This window comes from Canis aureus, chromosome 26 (assembly GCF_053574225.1).
Source record: "Canis aureus isolate CA01 chromosome 26, VMU_Caureus_v.1.0, whole genome shotgun sequence".
In the NCBI taxonomy this organism is placed as follows: Eukaryota; Metazoa; Chordata; class Mammalia; order Carnivora; family Canidae; genus Canis; species Canis aureus.
Genome location: NC_135636.1, coordinates 35,020,757 through 35,039,385, shown reverse-complemented (window position 1 = coordinate 35,039,385; position 18,629 = coordinate 35,020,757). Strand labels below are relative to the sequence as shown.

General features: G+C 40.3%; 1 protein-coding gene across 5 annotated transcripts in view; it reads left to right on the top strand.

Moving 5' to 3' along the window:
* CHD6 (chromodomain helicase DNA binding protein 6) overlaps positions 1-18,629 on the top strand; it is a 203,915-nt gene that overhangs the window by 68,992 nt on the left and 116,294 nt on the right. For all 5 annotated transcript variants that reach the window (XM_077873187.1, XM_077873189.1, XM_077873188.1 and 2 more), the window contains one exon: positions 17,008-17,155. In XM_077873187.1, the coding sequence (XP_077729313.1) occupies positions 17,008-17,155 (148 nt within the window). The remainder of the gene's footprint in view (positions 1-17,007; positions 17,156-18,629) is intronic.

The window sequence follows — 18,629 nt, the reverse complement described above, 5'->3', positions numbered from 1 at the left end:
GATTTGAGCAGTTATTGATTAGACCCGGACATTTGGTGGTTGCGGGTCATTCACTGAATACTTGGATTATCATGGGAGCTCCACAGTTGATTTAAGAGCTTCCAGTCTTTTCCATCTTTTGTCCATCTTGCCAGCTTCCACTGGCTAATCTTTCTGAAGCACTATTATTATCTTGTTTCTGCTTGTAGTTGGAAAAGGTGGTGAATCAAATGCCTTCATTTTCTCTCTTCCTTCCAGATCAGTTTGGAAATAGTCAACAGAGATTGGAGATGCAGTGATCAGCTTTATTATTATAAACTGGATTGAAGACCCTCCACCAGCTGTGGCTGGAATTGGGCTGCTTGTTACTCCCTCAGTTCAGTTTATCCCTCAGAACTGCAGGCACTGTAGCCTAGAGAACACACTTTTTTCTCTTTATGGCATTTATGGGTGGAGTATGTTCTGTTCCTTTTTCCAGCCTCTCTATTCTGCTAGGTCTCTGATCATAGAAGGAGGAGTTTGAAGAAGGGCTGAAAATCTGGCGCCAATATTATTCTCTCCTTGGGAGTAAAACGTGGGGACCGGGAAATGAGATTTCCTCTAACAATCTGTACCTGATTTGAAACTTCTGACTGTTCCTCCTGCTTTCAAGACAAAATCCAGACTCCTTTCTCTGATATTTAAACCCTTTGGGGTCTGACCCCTCCCCCACTTCCGTCTCTGACAATAGACCTCACCAGCTAGCCTGATCTCACTGGCTCTTAAAAACACTCAACTTGTTTCTCCTGGATTGCTTTTGCTGTTCTTCCCAACATGATTCCCTGTCCTTCTTCTAGTATCCCAAGTCCTTTCCATTTCCAGGTCTGAGTACAAGTCCCAGTTCTCCCTAGAGCTTCCCCAGACCAGTATGCTGGCATATCCCCTCTTCCATAGAACTTGGAGCCTTGCTCTGCATAGTAAATCAGAGACTTTTTTCCCTGGGAGACCTGAAGGAGAGCTAGTCTGACCTGTTGTACTGCAGCTAGGATAAAGGAGACCCACTGAGAAGTGACTTGTGTACAGGGTTGTGTCGTAAACTCAGACCTCCTGATCCCCAGTGCTCATCCCATCAAGTGCCGCCCTCAGTGCCCATCACCCAGTCACCCCCACCCCCCGCCCACCTCCCTTTCCACCACCCCTTGTTCATTTCCCAGAGTTAGGAGTCTCTCATGTTGTCTCCTTCACTGATATTTCCCACTCATTTTCTCTCCTTTTCCCTTTAATCCCTTTCACTATTTTTTATATTCCCCGAATGAATGAGACCATATAATGTTTGTCCTTCTCTGATTGACTTACTTCACTCAGCATAATACCCCCCAGTTCTATCCAAATCGAAGCAAATGGTGGGTATTCATCGTTTCTAATGGCTGAGTAATATTCCATTGTATACATACACCACAGCTCCTTTATCTATTCGTCTTTCAGTGGAAACCGAGGCTCCTTCCACAGGTTTGGCTGTTGTGGACATTGCTGCTATAAACATTGGGGTGCAGGTGTTCTGACATTTCACTGCATCTGTATCTTTGGGGTAAACCAGCAGTGCAATTGCTGGGTTGTAGGGCAGTTCTGTTTTTAACTCTTTGAGGAACCTCCACACAGTTTTCCAGAGTGGCTGCACCAGTTCACATTCCCACCAACAGTGCAAGAGGGTTCCCCTTTCTCCATATCCTCTCCAACATTTGTTGTTTCCTGCCTTGTTAATTTTCCCCATTCTCACTGGTGTGAGGTGGTATCTCATTGTGGTTTTGATTTGTATTTCCCTGATGCCAAGTGATGTGGAGCATTTTCTCATGTGCTTGTTGGCCATGTCGTCTTTGGTGAAATTTCTGTTCAGGTCTTTTGCCTATTTCATGATTGGATTGTTTGTTTCTTTGCTGTTGAGTTTAATAAGTTTTTTTATAGATCTTGGATACTAGTTCTTTATCTGATAGGTCATTTGCAAATATCTTCTCCCATTCTGTAGGTTGTCTTTTAGTTTTGTTGACTGTTTCTTTTGCTGTGCAGAAGCTTTTTATCTTGATTAAGTCCCAGTAGTTCATTTTTGTTTTTGTTTCCCTTGCCTTCATAGATGAATCTTGCAAGAAGTTGCTGTGACCAAGTTCAAAAAGAATGTTGCCTGTGTTCTCTAGGATTTTTTTTTTTTAATTTTTATTTATTTATGATAGTCAGAGAGAGAGAGAGAGAGAGAGGGGCAGAGACATAGGCAGAAGGAGAAGCAGGCTCCATGCACCGGGAGCCCGACGTGGGATTCGATCCCGGCTCTCCAGGATCGCGCCCTGGGCCAAAGGCAGGCGCCAAACCGCTGCGCCACCCAGGGATCCCTCTCTAGGATTTTGATGGATAGAACTCTACTCCAGTAACTCCCATTGTTTGTTTTTTTTTTTTTTTTTCCATTGTTAAATAATAGGTGGTGTCTCAATTTTAACTAAAGAAATGAACATTTTAAAAATAACTTGTCTAAAGCACAAAGCCATTGGGAAGCACTGTTAGGATTTGGCTCCAGGCTTCCACTTTTTTCTCCAACAGCTTTGCACATGTTTATGCCTCACTAGGGAATGTCGGGAATGTAAAGTGGTGGGGAGATTCCAGTGTCAGAGAAATTGTTTGCTTATTTGTAGGAAATGACCCTTCTGTAGAGTTTCAGTTTGCACACTCCATGGTGTTCTCTAATCCTTGAACGATTGTTAAGATGACTCCAGCTTTTCCCTGCACTGTTTCTCTTGCACTTGGAGTAGCAACCAGATAACTGAACATGTTTCCTCTTCTAAACAGGTGACAGAGCCTAACAGATTATCCTTTTCAAGGATGATATCAATAGTGATGAATATTCATTTACTGCAGAGGGGATAAAAGTCCAAAATGCTTTGAAAAGTATGAGAAGCTTTTTTTTTTTTTTTTTAACTACCATCTCTTCCTTTCCCTTCAAATGATCTCAAGAGTGTGAGCTTAATTCACTTCTTTATGGTATAAAACTTAAGCAAGAAAGCTCTCCCAGGAAGCCAAGGTAGGCTGTCATTTCCCTGACACTGAAATGTAAATTTCATTTAGTATAGATTAATTACTATTATAGTTTTTTTTAAAGATTTTATTTATTTATTCATGAGAGACACAGAGAGAGAGAGAGAGAGGCAGAGTCCCAGGCAGAGGGAGAAGCAGGCTCCATGCAGGGAGCATGACGTGGGACTCGATCCCAGGTCTCCAGGATGAGGCTCGGGATTGAAGGTGGCGCTAAGCTGCTGAGCCACAGGGGCTGCCCAACTTTTACGGTTTTTAAATCACAGTACCTCTTCCCAAAGAGGAAGGGGCCACTGGCATAAGAAGACATGTAGACAAAGGTACACATGCACGTGTGTATCCAAACATATACATAGACCTATCCATATGTAGACACACAGCGCCTGTATAGCTGCAGCAAGGCAATAGGAAAGGTAGGCAGTGGCCAAGTCAGATCCTGGGGGATCAACATTATATAATGTGTTCGGGCTTTGGGAAAATGCTTTGGTATTAGAAAAGCACCTTGGCATTTCCTTAGGGAGGCCAAAGAAATTTCTTACTGAGGAACTTTAGAAGATGTAATGGATTCTGTCCTCAGCAACAGTTTTGGGATCAGATGCTTCTGTGTTGCCTTTGAATTTCATATTTCTCTTTCTTGAAATAGCCTTCAGTAAAAGTTAGCTTCATGGCATTAAAGCACAGCTTGGTGAGCAGGAAAGACAACCCATTCTAGTATACGTGAGGTCGTCTGGTGTTCTTAACTCTGCATCTAGGGAGGAGTACCTAAGGAGTAAGTAGGTTGATAGCCCTTTAGGCTATACTATCTTAAATTGAGAGCTGAGCATTTTGATTGAGCTGGAAGTTGTTTTTGTAAGCCGGGGTCTTGAGTGTTGGAGTTCATTTTGTTGAAGGCAGAGCATAGGCTTTGGAATTTCCACACATGTCAGAATAGTTTATATTCTCTTTCTTAAAAGTCAAGAAACTGATCAGTGAGCTGGCTTAAGTGGAGGAACATCTACTTGGATCTGTGATGCTCAGACTTTCCTGTGCCTAAGGAATCACCTGCCTGGACAGCTTGTTAGAAAAGTAGATTACCAGACTACATCCCTAGAGAGGGCGATTTATTTATTTATTTATTTATTCATTCATACATACATACATACATACCTAGGAATCTACAATTCAAAAGCCTGCCAGATAGTTAGTGCATACTTGGTTCTTAGGCCATCCTTTGAGAAATAAATGAAAGATCATTGGAATAGTAGAGCATATTTACGTTTTTGTGTTTAACATCTGCTGGTAATGGGAAATCAAAAGAGATGAATGATGTGATGAGCCCTATGAAGTAATGAGAAATAGATGTATTGGTTTCTGCCCTGGTTCCTGGCACAGAGCTCCTGAAACTCTTGTACATTCCTGAGTGATAGGAATACCAATCTCATTTCTTATTCTAGTATTTGGTCTTTGACCTGTTCCTGACATGGGACTCCTGAAACCACTATAATGTTCTCATTGATAAGAATACCAGCAGCATCACTTGTTCTAATATTTGTCTCTGATCCTGTTTCTGACACACGACACCTAAGCCCTTGCAAACTCCTAGGTGATGAGAATGCTAGAAGCATCTTTTGTTCAGTGAGGTGACTCTGGGTGGGCTCCTGGATGGTGACTGGTCACAAGAAAGACCAAGCATGATTAGAAGCTTGAAGTTTTGAGCCCCACTCCTCATTATCCAGAGAGGGGGAAGGGGCTGGAAATGGGATTGATAATTGATCATGCCTATGTAAGGAAGCCTCCATAAAATCCCAATAGTAGGAGGTTTGGAGAACCTTCAGGTGAGTAAATACTCCCATGTGCTGGAGGGTGGTACACCTCAACTCTACAGGGGCAGAAGTCCCTATGCAAAGGATCCTCCCACACTTCACTCTGTGTATCTCCTTATCTGGCTGTACATCTTTTGTCATATCCTTTAACAAACTGGTAAATATGTTTCCCTGAATTCTGTGAGCTGCTGAAGCTAATTAATGGAATTAATTGGGGGTGGGGGGTGGGGGTGGAGGTCGTCATTGGAACCTCCAGTGTTGGTCAGAAGAACAGGTGAATCTGGGCTTGTGAATGGCATCTGAAGAGAGCAGGTGGGGGTGATGACGTGGCACTGAGTCCCCAACCTGTGGGATCTGATGCTATTTCCAGGTAGACAGGGTCAGAATAGAGTTGAATTCTCCAACACCCTGCTGGTACCTGAGAAGTGCTTGTTGAATGAGTTGGTTTTGTTTTGTTTTGTTTTCCAAACATACCCTAAGTTTTGGGCCTCAGCTTTTATCTGCATTTGTTTTGGCTTGTCAACCTAGAATAGGATATTTTTTCTCCCAAATCCAGGATGCTTAGTAACATCCTGGAAGAAAGGTTTTCTCTTTTCTGGTTTTCTTCTTTGACGGTTGCTTCCGGAAAGTTAAGCCCAGACCTTCCCATTATATAAACCTTAGAACTGTGAGTTGGCTGATACCATGATGCAGGGAGCACAGTAAAATTCAGTCGGTCCAGCTCTGTCTGGATTGCTTGAAGGTCAATCACTTGTCTTTGTTGAGAGTGCAGATCTTTGCGGAGCCTCCAGATGAGGAGCTAAGACAGGAATGTGTGTTGACCATATTCTGTCGGGGAACTTGTTTTTTATATTCTGACCACTTATTAGAAGAAAGAAGACACATGTGAAGACATATGAGTTCTGAGTAGAGACCTGTGCTTGGGACCCACTGGGCTTTCTGTGTTATAGGGAGGAAATGTGAATGACAATGGCAGAGACCCACCACTGAAACTTTGGACTAAGTCTCCATTCCTATCTCTCAAGGAGCACCTGGAGTGCTTATTACTCTGTAATCCCCAGGGCTTTTTAAGTTAAGCTTGGGTACATAGTCGGCTTTTACCGAATCTGAAAGGAAACAGTTACTGAATAACAATGTGATGAATACCTGCTTCTTTATTTCTTCAGTATATTTTTAGTGTCTCCTCTGTGCCTTGCTTTATTTATGAGTATTTTTGGTGGGAGTGGGATAGTAGAGGAAGGAAAGTGTCATAGAAGTATCATCTAGATCGCAGAGGAATTTTACGAGTTAGACAAACAGTCTTGCAAGTGTTCAAAAACAAGTGAAAGAACCTAGTATAACTATATACAGAATAGCTGAAAGGATTTGGCGGATTAAGAGTGTTTCAGTTGTGGTCCAGGGAGTCCCTTGGAAGTGGTGAGTATTGAGCCAGGTATTAAAGGAATTAGTAGATAAGAAAAGACTTGGAGCAAAAGGACCAAAAGACATTTAAATAAATGTTGGGGTAGGAGGTGGCTTCCAGGTTTTTTTTTTCCCCCTGCATTTACTTTTATTTGCATTTGTTTTTTGCTGAAATTATTCCCAGGCCATAAGTTTTTGATATCTGGGATATCTTTTTCTTCTGGGCAACCTCCTTTTCTGGTTTAGGAGCAGTCTGCTCTTTTTCAGTAAGGTCATCTCAGTGTCCAGGGAGAGAGCTCATGTATGAGTTAATCTGACCATGAACTGTGTAATCTGCATCTTGGGGGCATTATTCACCTGGATGTGCTCAATGGCCAGAAAATCTACATCTAAACCCTTAAGTCAGCATTATTCTCAGTATTTTTAAGCAGGTACAGTAAAAATTCACTCTTTTTGGCCACTGATCCTGTGTGCAGCCCCACTCTTTGGTCTGGGCACACCTACCAACTCTGCCCTTGTAGCACTAGAATGATAAACATTGATTTCAGACCGCAACATCCTTCAGATACTGGCAGCTTTTCAGATGTGCATAACCTTGATGGCCTGGGCAGTTTCATGTGGATTCTTAAAGTGAACATGAAAGTGTGAACCTATTGATTTGCATCAGTTTGTAGGGTTTTCTGGGTCTGGTGAATAGTTAACCACTTTTAGAGATCACTGTAGGCTGCTTATGGGAAGAGGAGGAGTGGTGGCTCCTAGGAGAATTCATTTGGAGGGGCAGGGTCAGGGGGATGGTCTGCTTCTAGTTTTAAGATGGTCGCTGAGCATATTTTTATTTTTACTTCCTAACCAAATAATAATGAAATGACAGGAAGGACAGAGGGGAATAAATCTTTAAAGATGAGATGTTGTGAATTTCTGGGCTAGGAAAGCCAGTGTTTCATTTTGGTGTATAAATGCTGTGAGGGAATCCCATCCCAGCTCAGAGTACATGCAGGAGCTCTTTGTAGCAGAGATAGAAATACTTCTTCACAATGGACTTGGCCGCCCTGGAGAAGGGATGGGAGGCAGGCCAGAAATGTAGGTGATTGATGAAGGGACTGTCTATAGAATGAGTGTCATATGACTTGTCAGCTTCAGCTAAAATCAGGTAATTACTCTAAAGATACTGAGCAGTTTGCCCTGAGTGTTAGTCTGGGGCTTCCATCAATGGGAAGGGGACTTAGAGCTAGTTGCTTTACCTTTCCCGGTCAGTACCCTAAAAGGGGGCAAGAGGGTCAGCTACTTATGTGTAGAGTTCTAGGCCAGGCCTCTCATTCAAGGGTGAGGCTTGGTCTCACCATCCATCTGTATTATCGACCTCATTCATCTATTTAAATTTTCAAAAAAATATTTTATTTATTTATTTATTTGACACAGAGAGAGACAGCACAAGTACAGGGAGTGGCAAAGGGAGAGGGAGAAGCAGGCTCTGCAGGGAGCCTGAATTGGGGCTTGATCTCAGGACCCTGAGATCATGACCTGAACTGAAGGCAGACACTTAACTGACTGAGCCACCCAGGCGCCCTTCCGTCCCATTCATTTTAAACAGGAGCAATCCACCAAAGATCATTAAGACTGTAGAGGCAAATTTCAAACAGCAAAGGAGGAAAAAGGAATGAGTAGAACAATTGTCTTCAGAAGAAAGACCAGGGAAAAAACTTGTAAAGGTGTTAAGTTTGCATCCTCAGATTCAAGATGATATTTTGTCTGCAAAACAAGGATGAATTATGAAACGGGAGCAGTCAGAAAATGAGAATTACTGAAAATTTAAACTAAAATAATTCAACAAAAATATTGAGTAGAGGGAAGAGAAGGGGAGATATGTAATATCCGAATTAATCGACTTTCATATCAGGATGTCACCAATTGTTGCTTGATGTTGATAAATAAAGAACTAGAGGCATACTGGAATTAGGGTGCTATCATTCAAATGCACTTCTCTCTGGAAAGTGGGGTTTGGTGTGAGTAGGGGTGGGTTGTCAGTTGAACACCTACAATTTTTGAAATTTTATTTCTATTTGCTTTTATAACTTTTAGTAAGATTACTTATTAAAACTGTACTTTTTCATCTTCTAAATATGTAATGTTTTTGTTTCAGTTTTTACTAGGATAATGTCACAAACTAATATAATCTTTTTTTAAATTTTATTTATTTGATTGAAAGAGAGAGTGAGAGCGCAAGAGCACAGCAGGGGGAGGAATAGGCAGGGGGAGAGGGAGAAGCAGGCTCCCTGCTGAGTGGGGAGCCTAATGTGGGGCTAGATTGCAGGACCCTGGGATCACGACCTGAGCAAAAGGCAGACACTTAACCACTGAACCATCCAGGTGCCCCTAATCTATGTCTTTGATGGTGCTGATGATACAGTTAAAGAGACTGAGGACAGGGTAGATTTGCTTCTGATTTTCGTCTACAGATGACTACATCCATACCAAAACAATTAGTTCTATGTATGTTTTTCTTTTTCATTTAGCCAGGATTTTTGTCATCTCTGCTTACCTCAATTCTCTGTGTATAGACTGAACCAACATGGGCATTAAGTAAAAGTTGAATTAAGAGTGCAGAGGAGCTCTTTGGGTGCCATATCCATTTTTTTAGTATTGTACTTCTGGCAAGAAGATCAGGGCCATGGCAAAGCCCAGACTGGAAACTTCTCCAAAGGGTTGTTCCTGGAGTAGACATAGTTCCGGGCTTTTCTCCTCAGCCACGTGCACGTCTGTGGAGGTGGTAACTGGCATTACATGTGCTGTTTTCAGTTCTGAATTTGGGAATTACGGTAACTCACTGTGCCAATAACTGATTTTTCCTGTTGAATTTGATGAGTATTTTATAAGGTTTAATTTAAAAATGGGATGATGCTGTTACTTTGAAATAATGGGATTTGATAGATAAAAAAAATTTTATTATCCGGAGTCTTTGGGGGCAGAGTAATAAACGACTTCTAGTAGAACAGTGTTGTGACACACACCCAGATCTTTCTCTTCTTACTCAGATCCAGCACTGAGTTTCTAACTCTCAGTTCTACCAAAGAAACGTGGATTTTGGGGACTGGAGATGAAGCTGGGAGGAAAGTTTGAGAGAGTCCTGTCTATCTATTGCTTTCATGAATTTTCTATATGTAGCTACTGTAATGTAATTTCCTACTCGGAAGACCCCTAAATTCCTTATTTTCCTAATACAAACTGCACAAAGTAAAGATGTAGAAAAGCTTCTTGGCTGGTGAAGGTGTATAGAGGACAGCAGGAAAGCTCTGGGATGAGGCCTGCTAATCAGCTGTTAGTTCCCTGAGCCAGTCGTCTTCAATGCTTCTGTTTATATACTGCAAGTGTCTTGTGTGTCATAAATACATAATAGATGCTTTCTCTAAATTTAGTAGATAACATGTTTTATTGTAAAATCAAGTTTGACTTTTGTTACTAAAAATAAGTGCTTTGAGCCTCCAAAATCTTGTCTACCATTTTTCTTTCTGTCCTTGCACGTTAGTTTGTTTCAACTCTGAAAGCTAGAAAAGAAGATTATAAAAATGAAATGGCTTTGATCCAGCCCCAAGTGCCACTAAATCGTGAGAGCATTAGGTCTTTGTATTATACAGAATTCCCTTGGTTATAAGTGACATAAACCCAACTTGAATTAAGTAAAAAAAAAATAATAGTAACAAAGGGTTCACTGGCTTAAGGAATCAGAACCAGGAAGTGTAGTTGAGGATTCCGCCAGTGTTCTTTATCTCCATCCCTCCCCCTGCATCTTTCTGGGAGTCAGCTTCATCTTTTGCAACTGCTTTTCTTCCTGAGGCTAAACATTGGCTGTCTGCAGCTGTGGGCTCACAGCTTAACAACCTTTTGTAGGAGGAAAAAGATTCACTTTCCTACCCAATCCCCCCCCTCCAATTTTTTTTTTTAAGGAAAGACTCCCAAGTTGGCCTGGCTAGGTTATGTGTCCACCCCTGGATCAATCACTGTGGTACAAGGAATAGGATACCATAGCCCAGCCTGACCTTCTGCCCACTTGTGTAGTCTGGAAGGTCCATATTGGCTATCAGCAAAAAGATGCTGAACAAACACAGTATCCAGCTCGGTCATGGAATAGTTATGTATCAAAGCAAACACTATATTTGTTTTTTCTTGAGCCATTTGAGAATAAGGTGCGTATATCATGACTTTTTATCCCTAAATAATCCCGTGTCTCTTCCTAAGAGTAAGGCCATTTTCTTATAACCATTGTCTAGTTAACTGCTTTTGTTCACTTGCAACTAATAAGCAGTCTGTGGGGAGACACTTTAAGATCATGCAAAAATCTTGCTCATTTTCAAGTTGTTCTCCCTAGATTTAACATTCCTTGATGGTACTGGACTATACTATGTTTCTTATAGTGGTTACAAAATGATTTTCCAACTCCACATTTCCTCTGCATTTACCATTTGGGTTCTGTAGTAAGCAAGAGCTCTCTCTTCTCCCTTATTTATTCATCATTTATCTATCTCTCCGTGATTGGTATGGATTCCTATTGTTCTCAGCGTCTATAATTCATTACTGGCCTTAGTTGCTTTGGTGCTCAGATGGTCCCAGTTTTGACCAACAAGAAAGAGCTCCTCAAGTTGACTCCTGTGTCTTTTTGCCATTCTGCCTTCAGTTTTTTGGAGCACTCCCTTACTTTCTGACATAGTAAGAATGTTTCAGACTCATCTTCTATCTTCCCTACCTTAACCTTAGAATCAGTCATTTCTCTAAGGAACTTTGGTATTAGAAACCAAGATCTGAGTGCTGGGTCTGCACATTGCTAATCAGGCATCTTTACTTTTTGGCTCTTTGAGTTGTCAGAGCAAGGGAAAACACACATAGAAATGCATATATATATATATATATATATATATATATATATACACACACACACACGTGTATATGCACATATGCACATAATACATATATGCCCACACATATAATATATTCATAATACACTTATATGCATGTGTTCATATATATACTTATTTTAGAAAACCTGAGTCTATGCTGGTGCTTCTGATGTAGGTCCACTATTATCATCTCCTGTTATCTTTTTTTCCTTACAACAGTTAATATTTACATCTTCCTCCTCCCTCAGTGAGAATCCCGGCTCCTCACATCAACACATTTACTCATTTGCTTAATCTATATCACATCTAAAATGGTTTCAAAATTACTTCACCTATATGCCTACCAAAAAGTTTAGGATTTTTTCACTGCTCCTAAGGCTGAAAGTATATAAGCTAATATAGTTGACCCTTAAACAACATAGGTTTGAATTGCATGGGTCTACTTATATGCAGATTTTTCCCAGTAAATATAATACAGTACTGTAAATTTCTTTAAAATTTTATTAGTAACATTTTCTATAGCTCACTTTGTTGTAAGAGTACAGTATATAATACATATAACATAGAGAATATGTGTTAATTGCAGTAAAGCTTCTGGTCAGCAGTAGGCTACTAGTAGAAGCAGTAGGCTCCTAGTAAAAACTAGTTTTTAAGGAGTCAAATATTACACAAGGATTTTTCAATGTATGGGGAGTCGGTACTCCTAACCCCTGTATTGCTAAGGGGTCAACTATTGTGTTCATAAATTAATGAGATTTTCCTCCTCCATTCAATGTGGAGGAAGGGAGAGGACACTTGGATTAATTTGTTTAAGCTTGTTTTCATCTTTAATTTTTTATTTTTTAATATGTAGAACTTAAACATGCTTCCAAAAGTTAAATCTTTATCAAAAGGTACTTTCAGAGAAGTATTATGCATTTTTTGTATCCCTTCCAATCCATTCCCTCCACCTATCCCTTATGGATAACCATTGTTTTTTAGTTTATCCTTCCTTTGATTCTTTTTATTTGTTTAAATAATTTAATTAATTTATTTTTTAGAGGGAGAGAGGAAGAATTTTTTTTTCTTTATTTTAAGATTTATTTATTTGAGAGGGAGAGAGCTTGTGAACATGGTAGGGAGGGACAGAGGGAGAGCCTTAAGCAGACTCTCTGTTGAGTGTGGAGCCTGGCAAGGTGCTTGGTCCCAGGACCCAGAGATCATTACTTGACCTGAAATCAAGGGTCAGCTGCTTAACTGACAGAACCATCCAGGCGCCCTGGGAGAGAGAGAATCTTAAGCAGGCTCCACTCCCGACTCCGGGCTCCATCTCACAACCCTGAGATCATGACCTGAGCTGAAATTGAGTCAGACACTTAACCAACCAGGCCACCCAGGTGCCCTTCTTTTAAAAATACAAATAGGTATATTCATGTTTTCTTATTTTCCCTTTATTCTTCCACAAAACATAGCATGATACACCCTTTTGCACTTAGCTTTTCATACTTGGTAGTGTATCTTAGAAATCATCCCACATCAGTGTGAAGGTTCTTAATTGTTTTTATAGCTGTATAGTACTCCCCTGTAGGTATCTGAATTTGTTCACTTTGTTTCATCATGTAGATAGTTTTTCTTAATTTGCAATTACCAAATGATGCTGCAGTGACTAACCTTACTTGTATATATTTTCATATTGTTGGAGGTGTATCTTTAGAGTATATTCCTATAAATGGAATTGCTAGATCAAGGGGTGTATACATACATAGTTTTGTTACATGTTATTTGACTACTGTTTTTTGTGGGGTTTTTTTTTTTTTTTGAGATTTTATTTTTTTATTCATGAGAGACACAGAGAGAGGCAGAGACATAGGCAGAGGGAGAAGCAGGCTCCCTGCAGGGATCCTGATTCAGGACTAGATCCCAGGACCCAGGGATGATGACCTGAGCCAATGGCAGGTGTTGAACCACTGAGCCACCCAAGTGTCCCTTGACCACTATTTTTGAAGAACCTGGGGCTTCACAGAGCAAAAAAGCATCCATGGACCAAATCCATCTATAGAAAGAGCAGTTTGGAGGTTGTCTTCATTTGATAAAACTCTCAATCATAAAGTTTACAAAAGTAATTCCAAAGAAGGAGAAAACACATCTCACCTAATCTTCCTAGAGAATGAATTTGGTGATATTTTCTTGTGTCCTATCTGAAAATCCCATTTATAAGCTTACAAAGAATCTTTTCTTCCTGATATTTGTCTTTATCAGAGGAACTCTAAGAAGAATTTTTGGACCTCAAACTTGATTCTGTTGCCAAAGATAACCTACAGAAAATCACTTTGAAAATTTCCCAGCTAGAGTATCTTCTTACTTACCCACATAGGCAAGCAGATTTTACCAGTCATTTTCCTATTTTACCAACATATATTTGAGAAGATGTTCCCTCTGCTCCACACTGGCCCCAGCTTCTGGCCAGGAAAATCTTGTAGTGTTCTAGGCTTTACTTTGAAAGTGCCTCAGTGACTCTCCCTTATACTCATTGCTTAATGTGATTCTGAAAAATGGAAGACAAAGAATATATATATATACACACATACACACACACATATATACATATATACACACACATGTATATATTATATATTATGTCTTGTAAAGATTCATATATAGAGGAGGTTCTGGTTCTTTAATTATGACGAACTTGGTTCAGGTTTGACTTGGAGTGTGAGTTGAGTAGTTCTGAGTGTATATATATAAATATACATATAATGAAGATTAAACATATGGACAAAGTTTTCTAATATAGTGAAGTTATATTTAGTAGATGGATAAATTAATTTCAGTTGTTGGGAGAAAGGATTTCAGATTTCATAGAAGATTAAATGGAGCCCTGAGCATGTGATTATTATGGTGATTCTTAGTATATTAGTCAGCTATCTTTAAATTTGTGTCCAAAAAATTAAGCACAAACCTTCTTCTGTTAAGAGATCCTATTTAAAAAAACCGTCAACAGCTATAGATTTGTAGATTTATTTTTCTGTATTTGGGTCATTGGAATATTTGATTGTTAATTCTTTTGGTCATTATTTTGAGATTCAAATAATGTTAAAGGAGATTTGAAGTTTTTACATTCATTAAAAGGGAGACTGAGGTTAAAAAAAATAGGAGAGAACATGATATGGTGTTAAAAGCAACAGACTGTGAGTCAGATGAGCTGAGTGTGGGCCTCTGCTCCTGTTCTGCTGCTGACTTTGAGACCTTTGCTGCTTTTAAAACTACTTCTTCATCTGGAATATGAGTTTCATCTGTCTGCCCTGAATCCCTGGTGGGATTCTGGTTGTTAACAGCGAAATGATACATAGAACATGCAAGTGCTTTATAGAATATAAATTGCTATACAGTTTTCTTAGTGAGGAGCTGTAAAATATGAGATAAATATTCCTACAAAAATTTAGCATCTTTATAAACTGTTTCACCGTGTCTCCTGTCCTCAACTGATAAGTAGAACCTTTGCTTTTTCCTCTGTATTTGAGAATACAAGTCCCTTATTAAAATTATAGTCCTCTAAAATGGCAAGATCCCTTGAATCTCATTTCCTCAGGTTGGACCAAAATAATTTTCATAAAGAACTTCCTTGATAGGTAGGCAAGCCAGTCTTCAGCCCAAAGAATCAAGGATATGCTGTTTGTGTTGACCTGATTGAAGGTCCATGAGTAGTGAAGTGTGTTCAAGAGAGAGGCAGGCCAGTTTCAGCAGTTAGCGCTGGTTGGTATTCCTAACAAAAGTTCATCATGCTGGGTCTCCCTTCTCTAAATAAGGTCATCTGTTTTCCTCTCTTTCTGTACACCTTCCGATAACTCACCTGTTAGAAAATGCTAGTAATTTTGGCTCTTTGCTCATCTTCCATATTCTGTCCCTTGTTCAGACTTACTGGTTGCATATCTGCTGGATTTTTTTTTAAGATTTTATTTATTCATTCATGAAAGACACACACAGAGAGAGAGAGAGAGAGAGAGAGAGGCAGAGACATAGGCAGAGGGAAAAGCACGCTCCATGCAGGAAGCCCAACATGGGACTCGATCCCAGGACTCCAGTATCACGTCCTGAGCCAAAGGCATATGTTCAACTGCTGAGCCACCTGGGCGTCCCTATCTGCTGGAGGTTTTTTTTGTTTTGTTTTGTTTTGTTTTGTTTTGTTTGTTTTTTTCTGCTGGAGTTTTAAATGATTTTCACCTTTGAGTTTTCATTGATTGTATTTAGCCTGGGTCTTCGTTCCCTCCCATCTGGGCTTGCCATCTGGCCTTTGTCACACAGAATGAAGTCAAAACTGTATGGCTTGGGATCCCTGGGTGGCACAGCGGTTTGGTGCCTGCCTTTGGCCCAGGGCGCGATCCTGGAGACCCGGGATCGAATCCCACATCGGGCTCCTGGTGCATGGAGCCTGCTTCTCCCTCTGCCTGTGTCTCTGCCTCTCTCTCTCTCTCTAACTATCATGAATAAATTAAAAAAAAAAAAAAACTGTATGGCTTGGTGTATACCAATTTCTTTGTGGCTCCATTACTTAGTGCTTCTTTCCACTTACCTTGTCATCCAACCATGCAGACTATCCTTTAATAAATGTGCACTTAATGTACTTCCATTCCCCAAGAATGCCAGGGTGGTTGAGCTTGCCTTGGGTTCAGATCCTTTCTTCACCATTTACTAGCCATATTACCCTGAAAATCTAACTGACCCTCACTGTGCCTCCTAATAAAATGAGGATAGTAATCCTATCTGCCTTATAAGATTGATGTGAAGACTAAATGAGGTAATCCATGTGAGAGACTTGGAGAGCTAAGCCTGTATGTAGTATGTGTTATATAACTAGTAGCTATAATGATTATTACTACTACTGTTATAATTACTATTCCATGTACATCCCTGCTTAGTTGTATTTTCCCAAATCTCCCCAGTGGTGAGTGATCTTGATGCATCCATCTATTCAGTAAGTATTTATTGGATATCTACTACGTATAAGGCATAAAATTACTTACTGTGAGGAATGCAAACTTTAATCAAGTACATAGTATCCTCTAGGAACTTAGAATCTAGTAGGAGAGATCAGAGAAGTGTAAAGTACTCATCCACTCGAAAATGTTTATGGAACAGCTACATAGGATCCAGGCACTGTGGTTCCAAGACTGACATTATAATTAGTGCCTAACTTTGGCGAAAGATCAGAGTTTGAGTACCATAAGCAAAGCACAGCTGAGGTGCTTTGGGAACATAGAAAAGAGACTTTATCAGCTAGGAGGGTCAAGAAAAGCTTCTTAGAGATGTTGCCATCTTAGCAGATGGATAGCCTTTGCCTATCTTCACCTGTCTCAGGAGGCATTAGACTACTACCCTGGCTATGGCTCTAGGTGGCCTGTAAGGTTTTCATAACTATAACCTTGTCAAGGGCAGGGACAGTATTGTTTTCATTTTTGAGTTCCTAGTACTTACTCCAAGTCTTATATAGAATATTTTCAGTAGAGGATGGTGACAGATTATGGAGATGTCTCTTCTCATGTAACTTAAAAGGGAGATTGAAATTTATTGATTCTTAATATCTAGCAATTAAACTTACTAGACAGGACATTTATGTAAACCAAAGTAAGGTTTTTGGAGATGTTAATATTATTTTATTTCTTACCACATTAATCATAGCCATAGTAGCCATGATAGGAACGTAAAAAAGTGAATTCTGCATCAAGCCATGTAGATATTTCTTCCCATATTTCTGTGTAGTTCTGGGAAGAGTCTTGTAGATTCCCCATTAAAGCCTACCCTAGGACAAGAATTCCAGGATGTGCTATCATAACTTTGATCATGTGAGAACTCTTAGTTTTTAAAACTGCCCAAGAGTTTTAATTCTGAATTTCTCCTTGTAGCAAGGAGCAAGGACCAACCCCAGTGGAGAGAAAGAAGAAAGGAAAGAGGAAAAGTGAAACCACAGTGGAGAGTTTAGAGCTGGATCAGGGCCTGCCGAACTCATCCCTGCGGAGTCCTGAGGAGTCCACTGAGTCTGCAGACAGCCAGGTACAGCTGTGACCGGGAGCCCTGCTGGAAGTTATGGCTGACACGGGTCCTGTTGCCTTGCCCTTCTCTCTCCATCTCTAGCCCACACTCCTTATGTACAGCCCTGGGCTGGCCTTTCACTGTTGGGTGGGTGAGCACCAAAGATCACAGGCTTTTTCCCCTAGCATCCTAATCCTTACACTAATGATCTCCCAAGGTTTTTTAGTGGTGTTTGCTTCCTTCTTGGGAAATAGCATGATATTAGGCTGCAGAAAGAATGAATATGGAAAATGGAATTGTGGGGCACTCTGGGTAAGGCTTGGGGGGCCTGACTTGCCATGTAGGTAATGCTTTTAGGGCTCAGAGTGCTGAGCCAGTTTGCATAAGGACATTTTCATAATCCCAGATGCTGGAAAAGTCAGGGATGTATGTATTCATTTTGCCAAAATAGCTAAGGAAGTATGGCCAAATATGGAAACAAGGAGTTTCTCACCTGAGTGAGATTTCTAGAACTATTCCTAAGTGAGCCCATGACATTGGTAGGGATTTTTTCCTAAGTTGAGGCAACCTGTCTTGGATAGGAGTTCTGATATTTGAAAGTGTTATTTCCTCTGATAGTCACAACAGTTTCTCTGGGCTATGCTGCTGCAAAGGGATCATGTAAAATCATCTAACTGCTGTACTTTCACGTATCCTCTGAACCCTCAGAGATTCCTAGGAAGGGTGTTATTGTAGGAAGGTGTTAACTTCTAATGTCACAGTGGTAATAAGCAGTAGTGTCTAGGTGTCAGAGCAGAGACACCCCCCTCACTGCCTTTGAACTCAGGCTAGTGACTGTCAGGTGTCCTGATGGGCAGAGCAGGAGGTATGTCCGACTGATGGGAGTTAGCTGGGGTTTGAGTGTTTCCAGGATGATGATCTGTACATGGGGTTGGGGAGCAGGTTTTCATATATGATCCCTCATGTAAAATTAAATGTCATAGAGGTGACCTAGGGAAGAAATGGTGGGAACACAGAGGTCCAGAACGTATGTTTTTTAAAAATAAGTGAGGTAGTGTTTGGCTTTTGTTTTTGCTTCTTAAGGTTGAAGTATTGGAGAAAGAACCAGCTGGTGAATGGTTCCCAGAAGTGTTTCTGCTGCTTGGATATGATGTATACATGGGATGAACCATGTGCTTTCCTGTTTGAGGAAAGCCACTGGGCTGGTTTGTTGTAGAATGTTGTCTTTCTAAAAGGTCACAAGTTACTTAATTATAGATGAGTCCTCAGATGGTGACTCATGAATCTTGTTTTGTCACACTTAAAGATGTCTCCTTGCATTTCAAGGAGTGGTATGAGATTCTCAAAGTAAGTCCTATAAAACTAGTATGACTTAGTATTTTAAGAATATATGGTAAGTATGGTGAATTTGACCAAAACCAAAACAATTGTCATATTACCCCAAAATCAGAGCTTCCATCTGGAAGAGATCTGAAAGATACTGGAGTTTATTTCC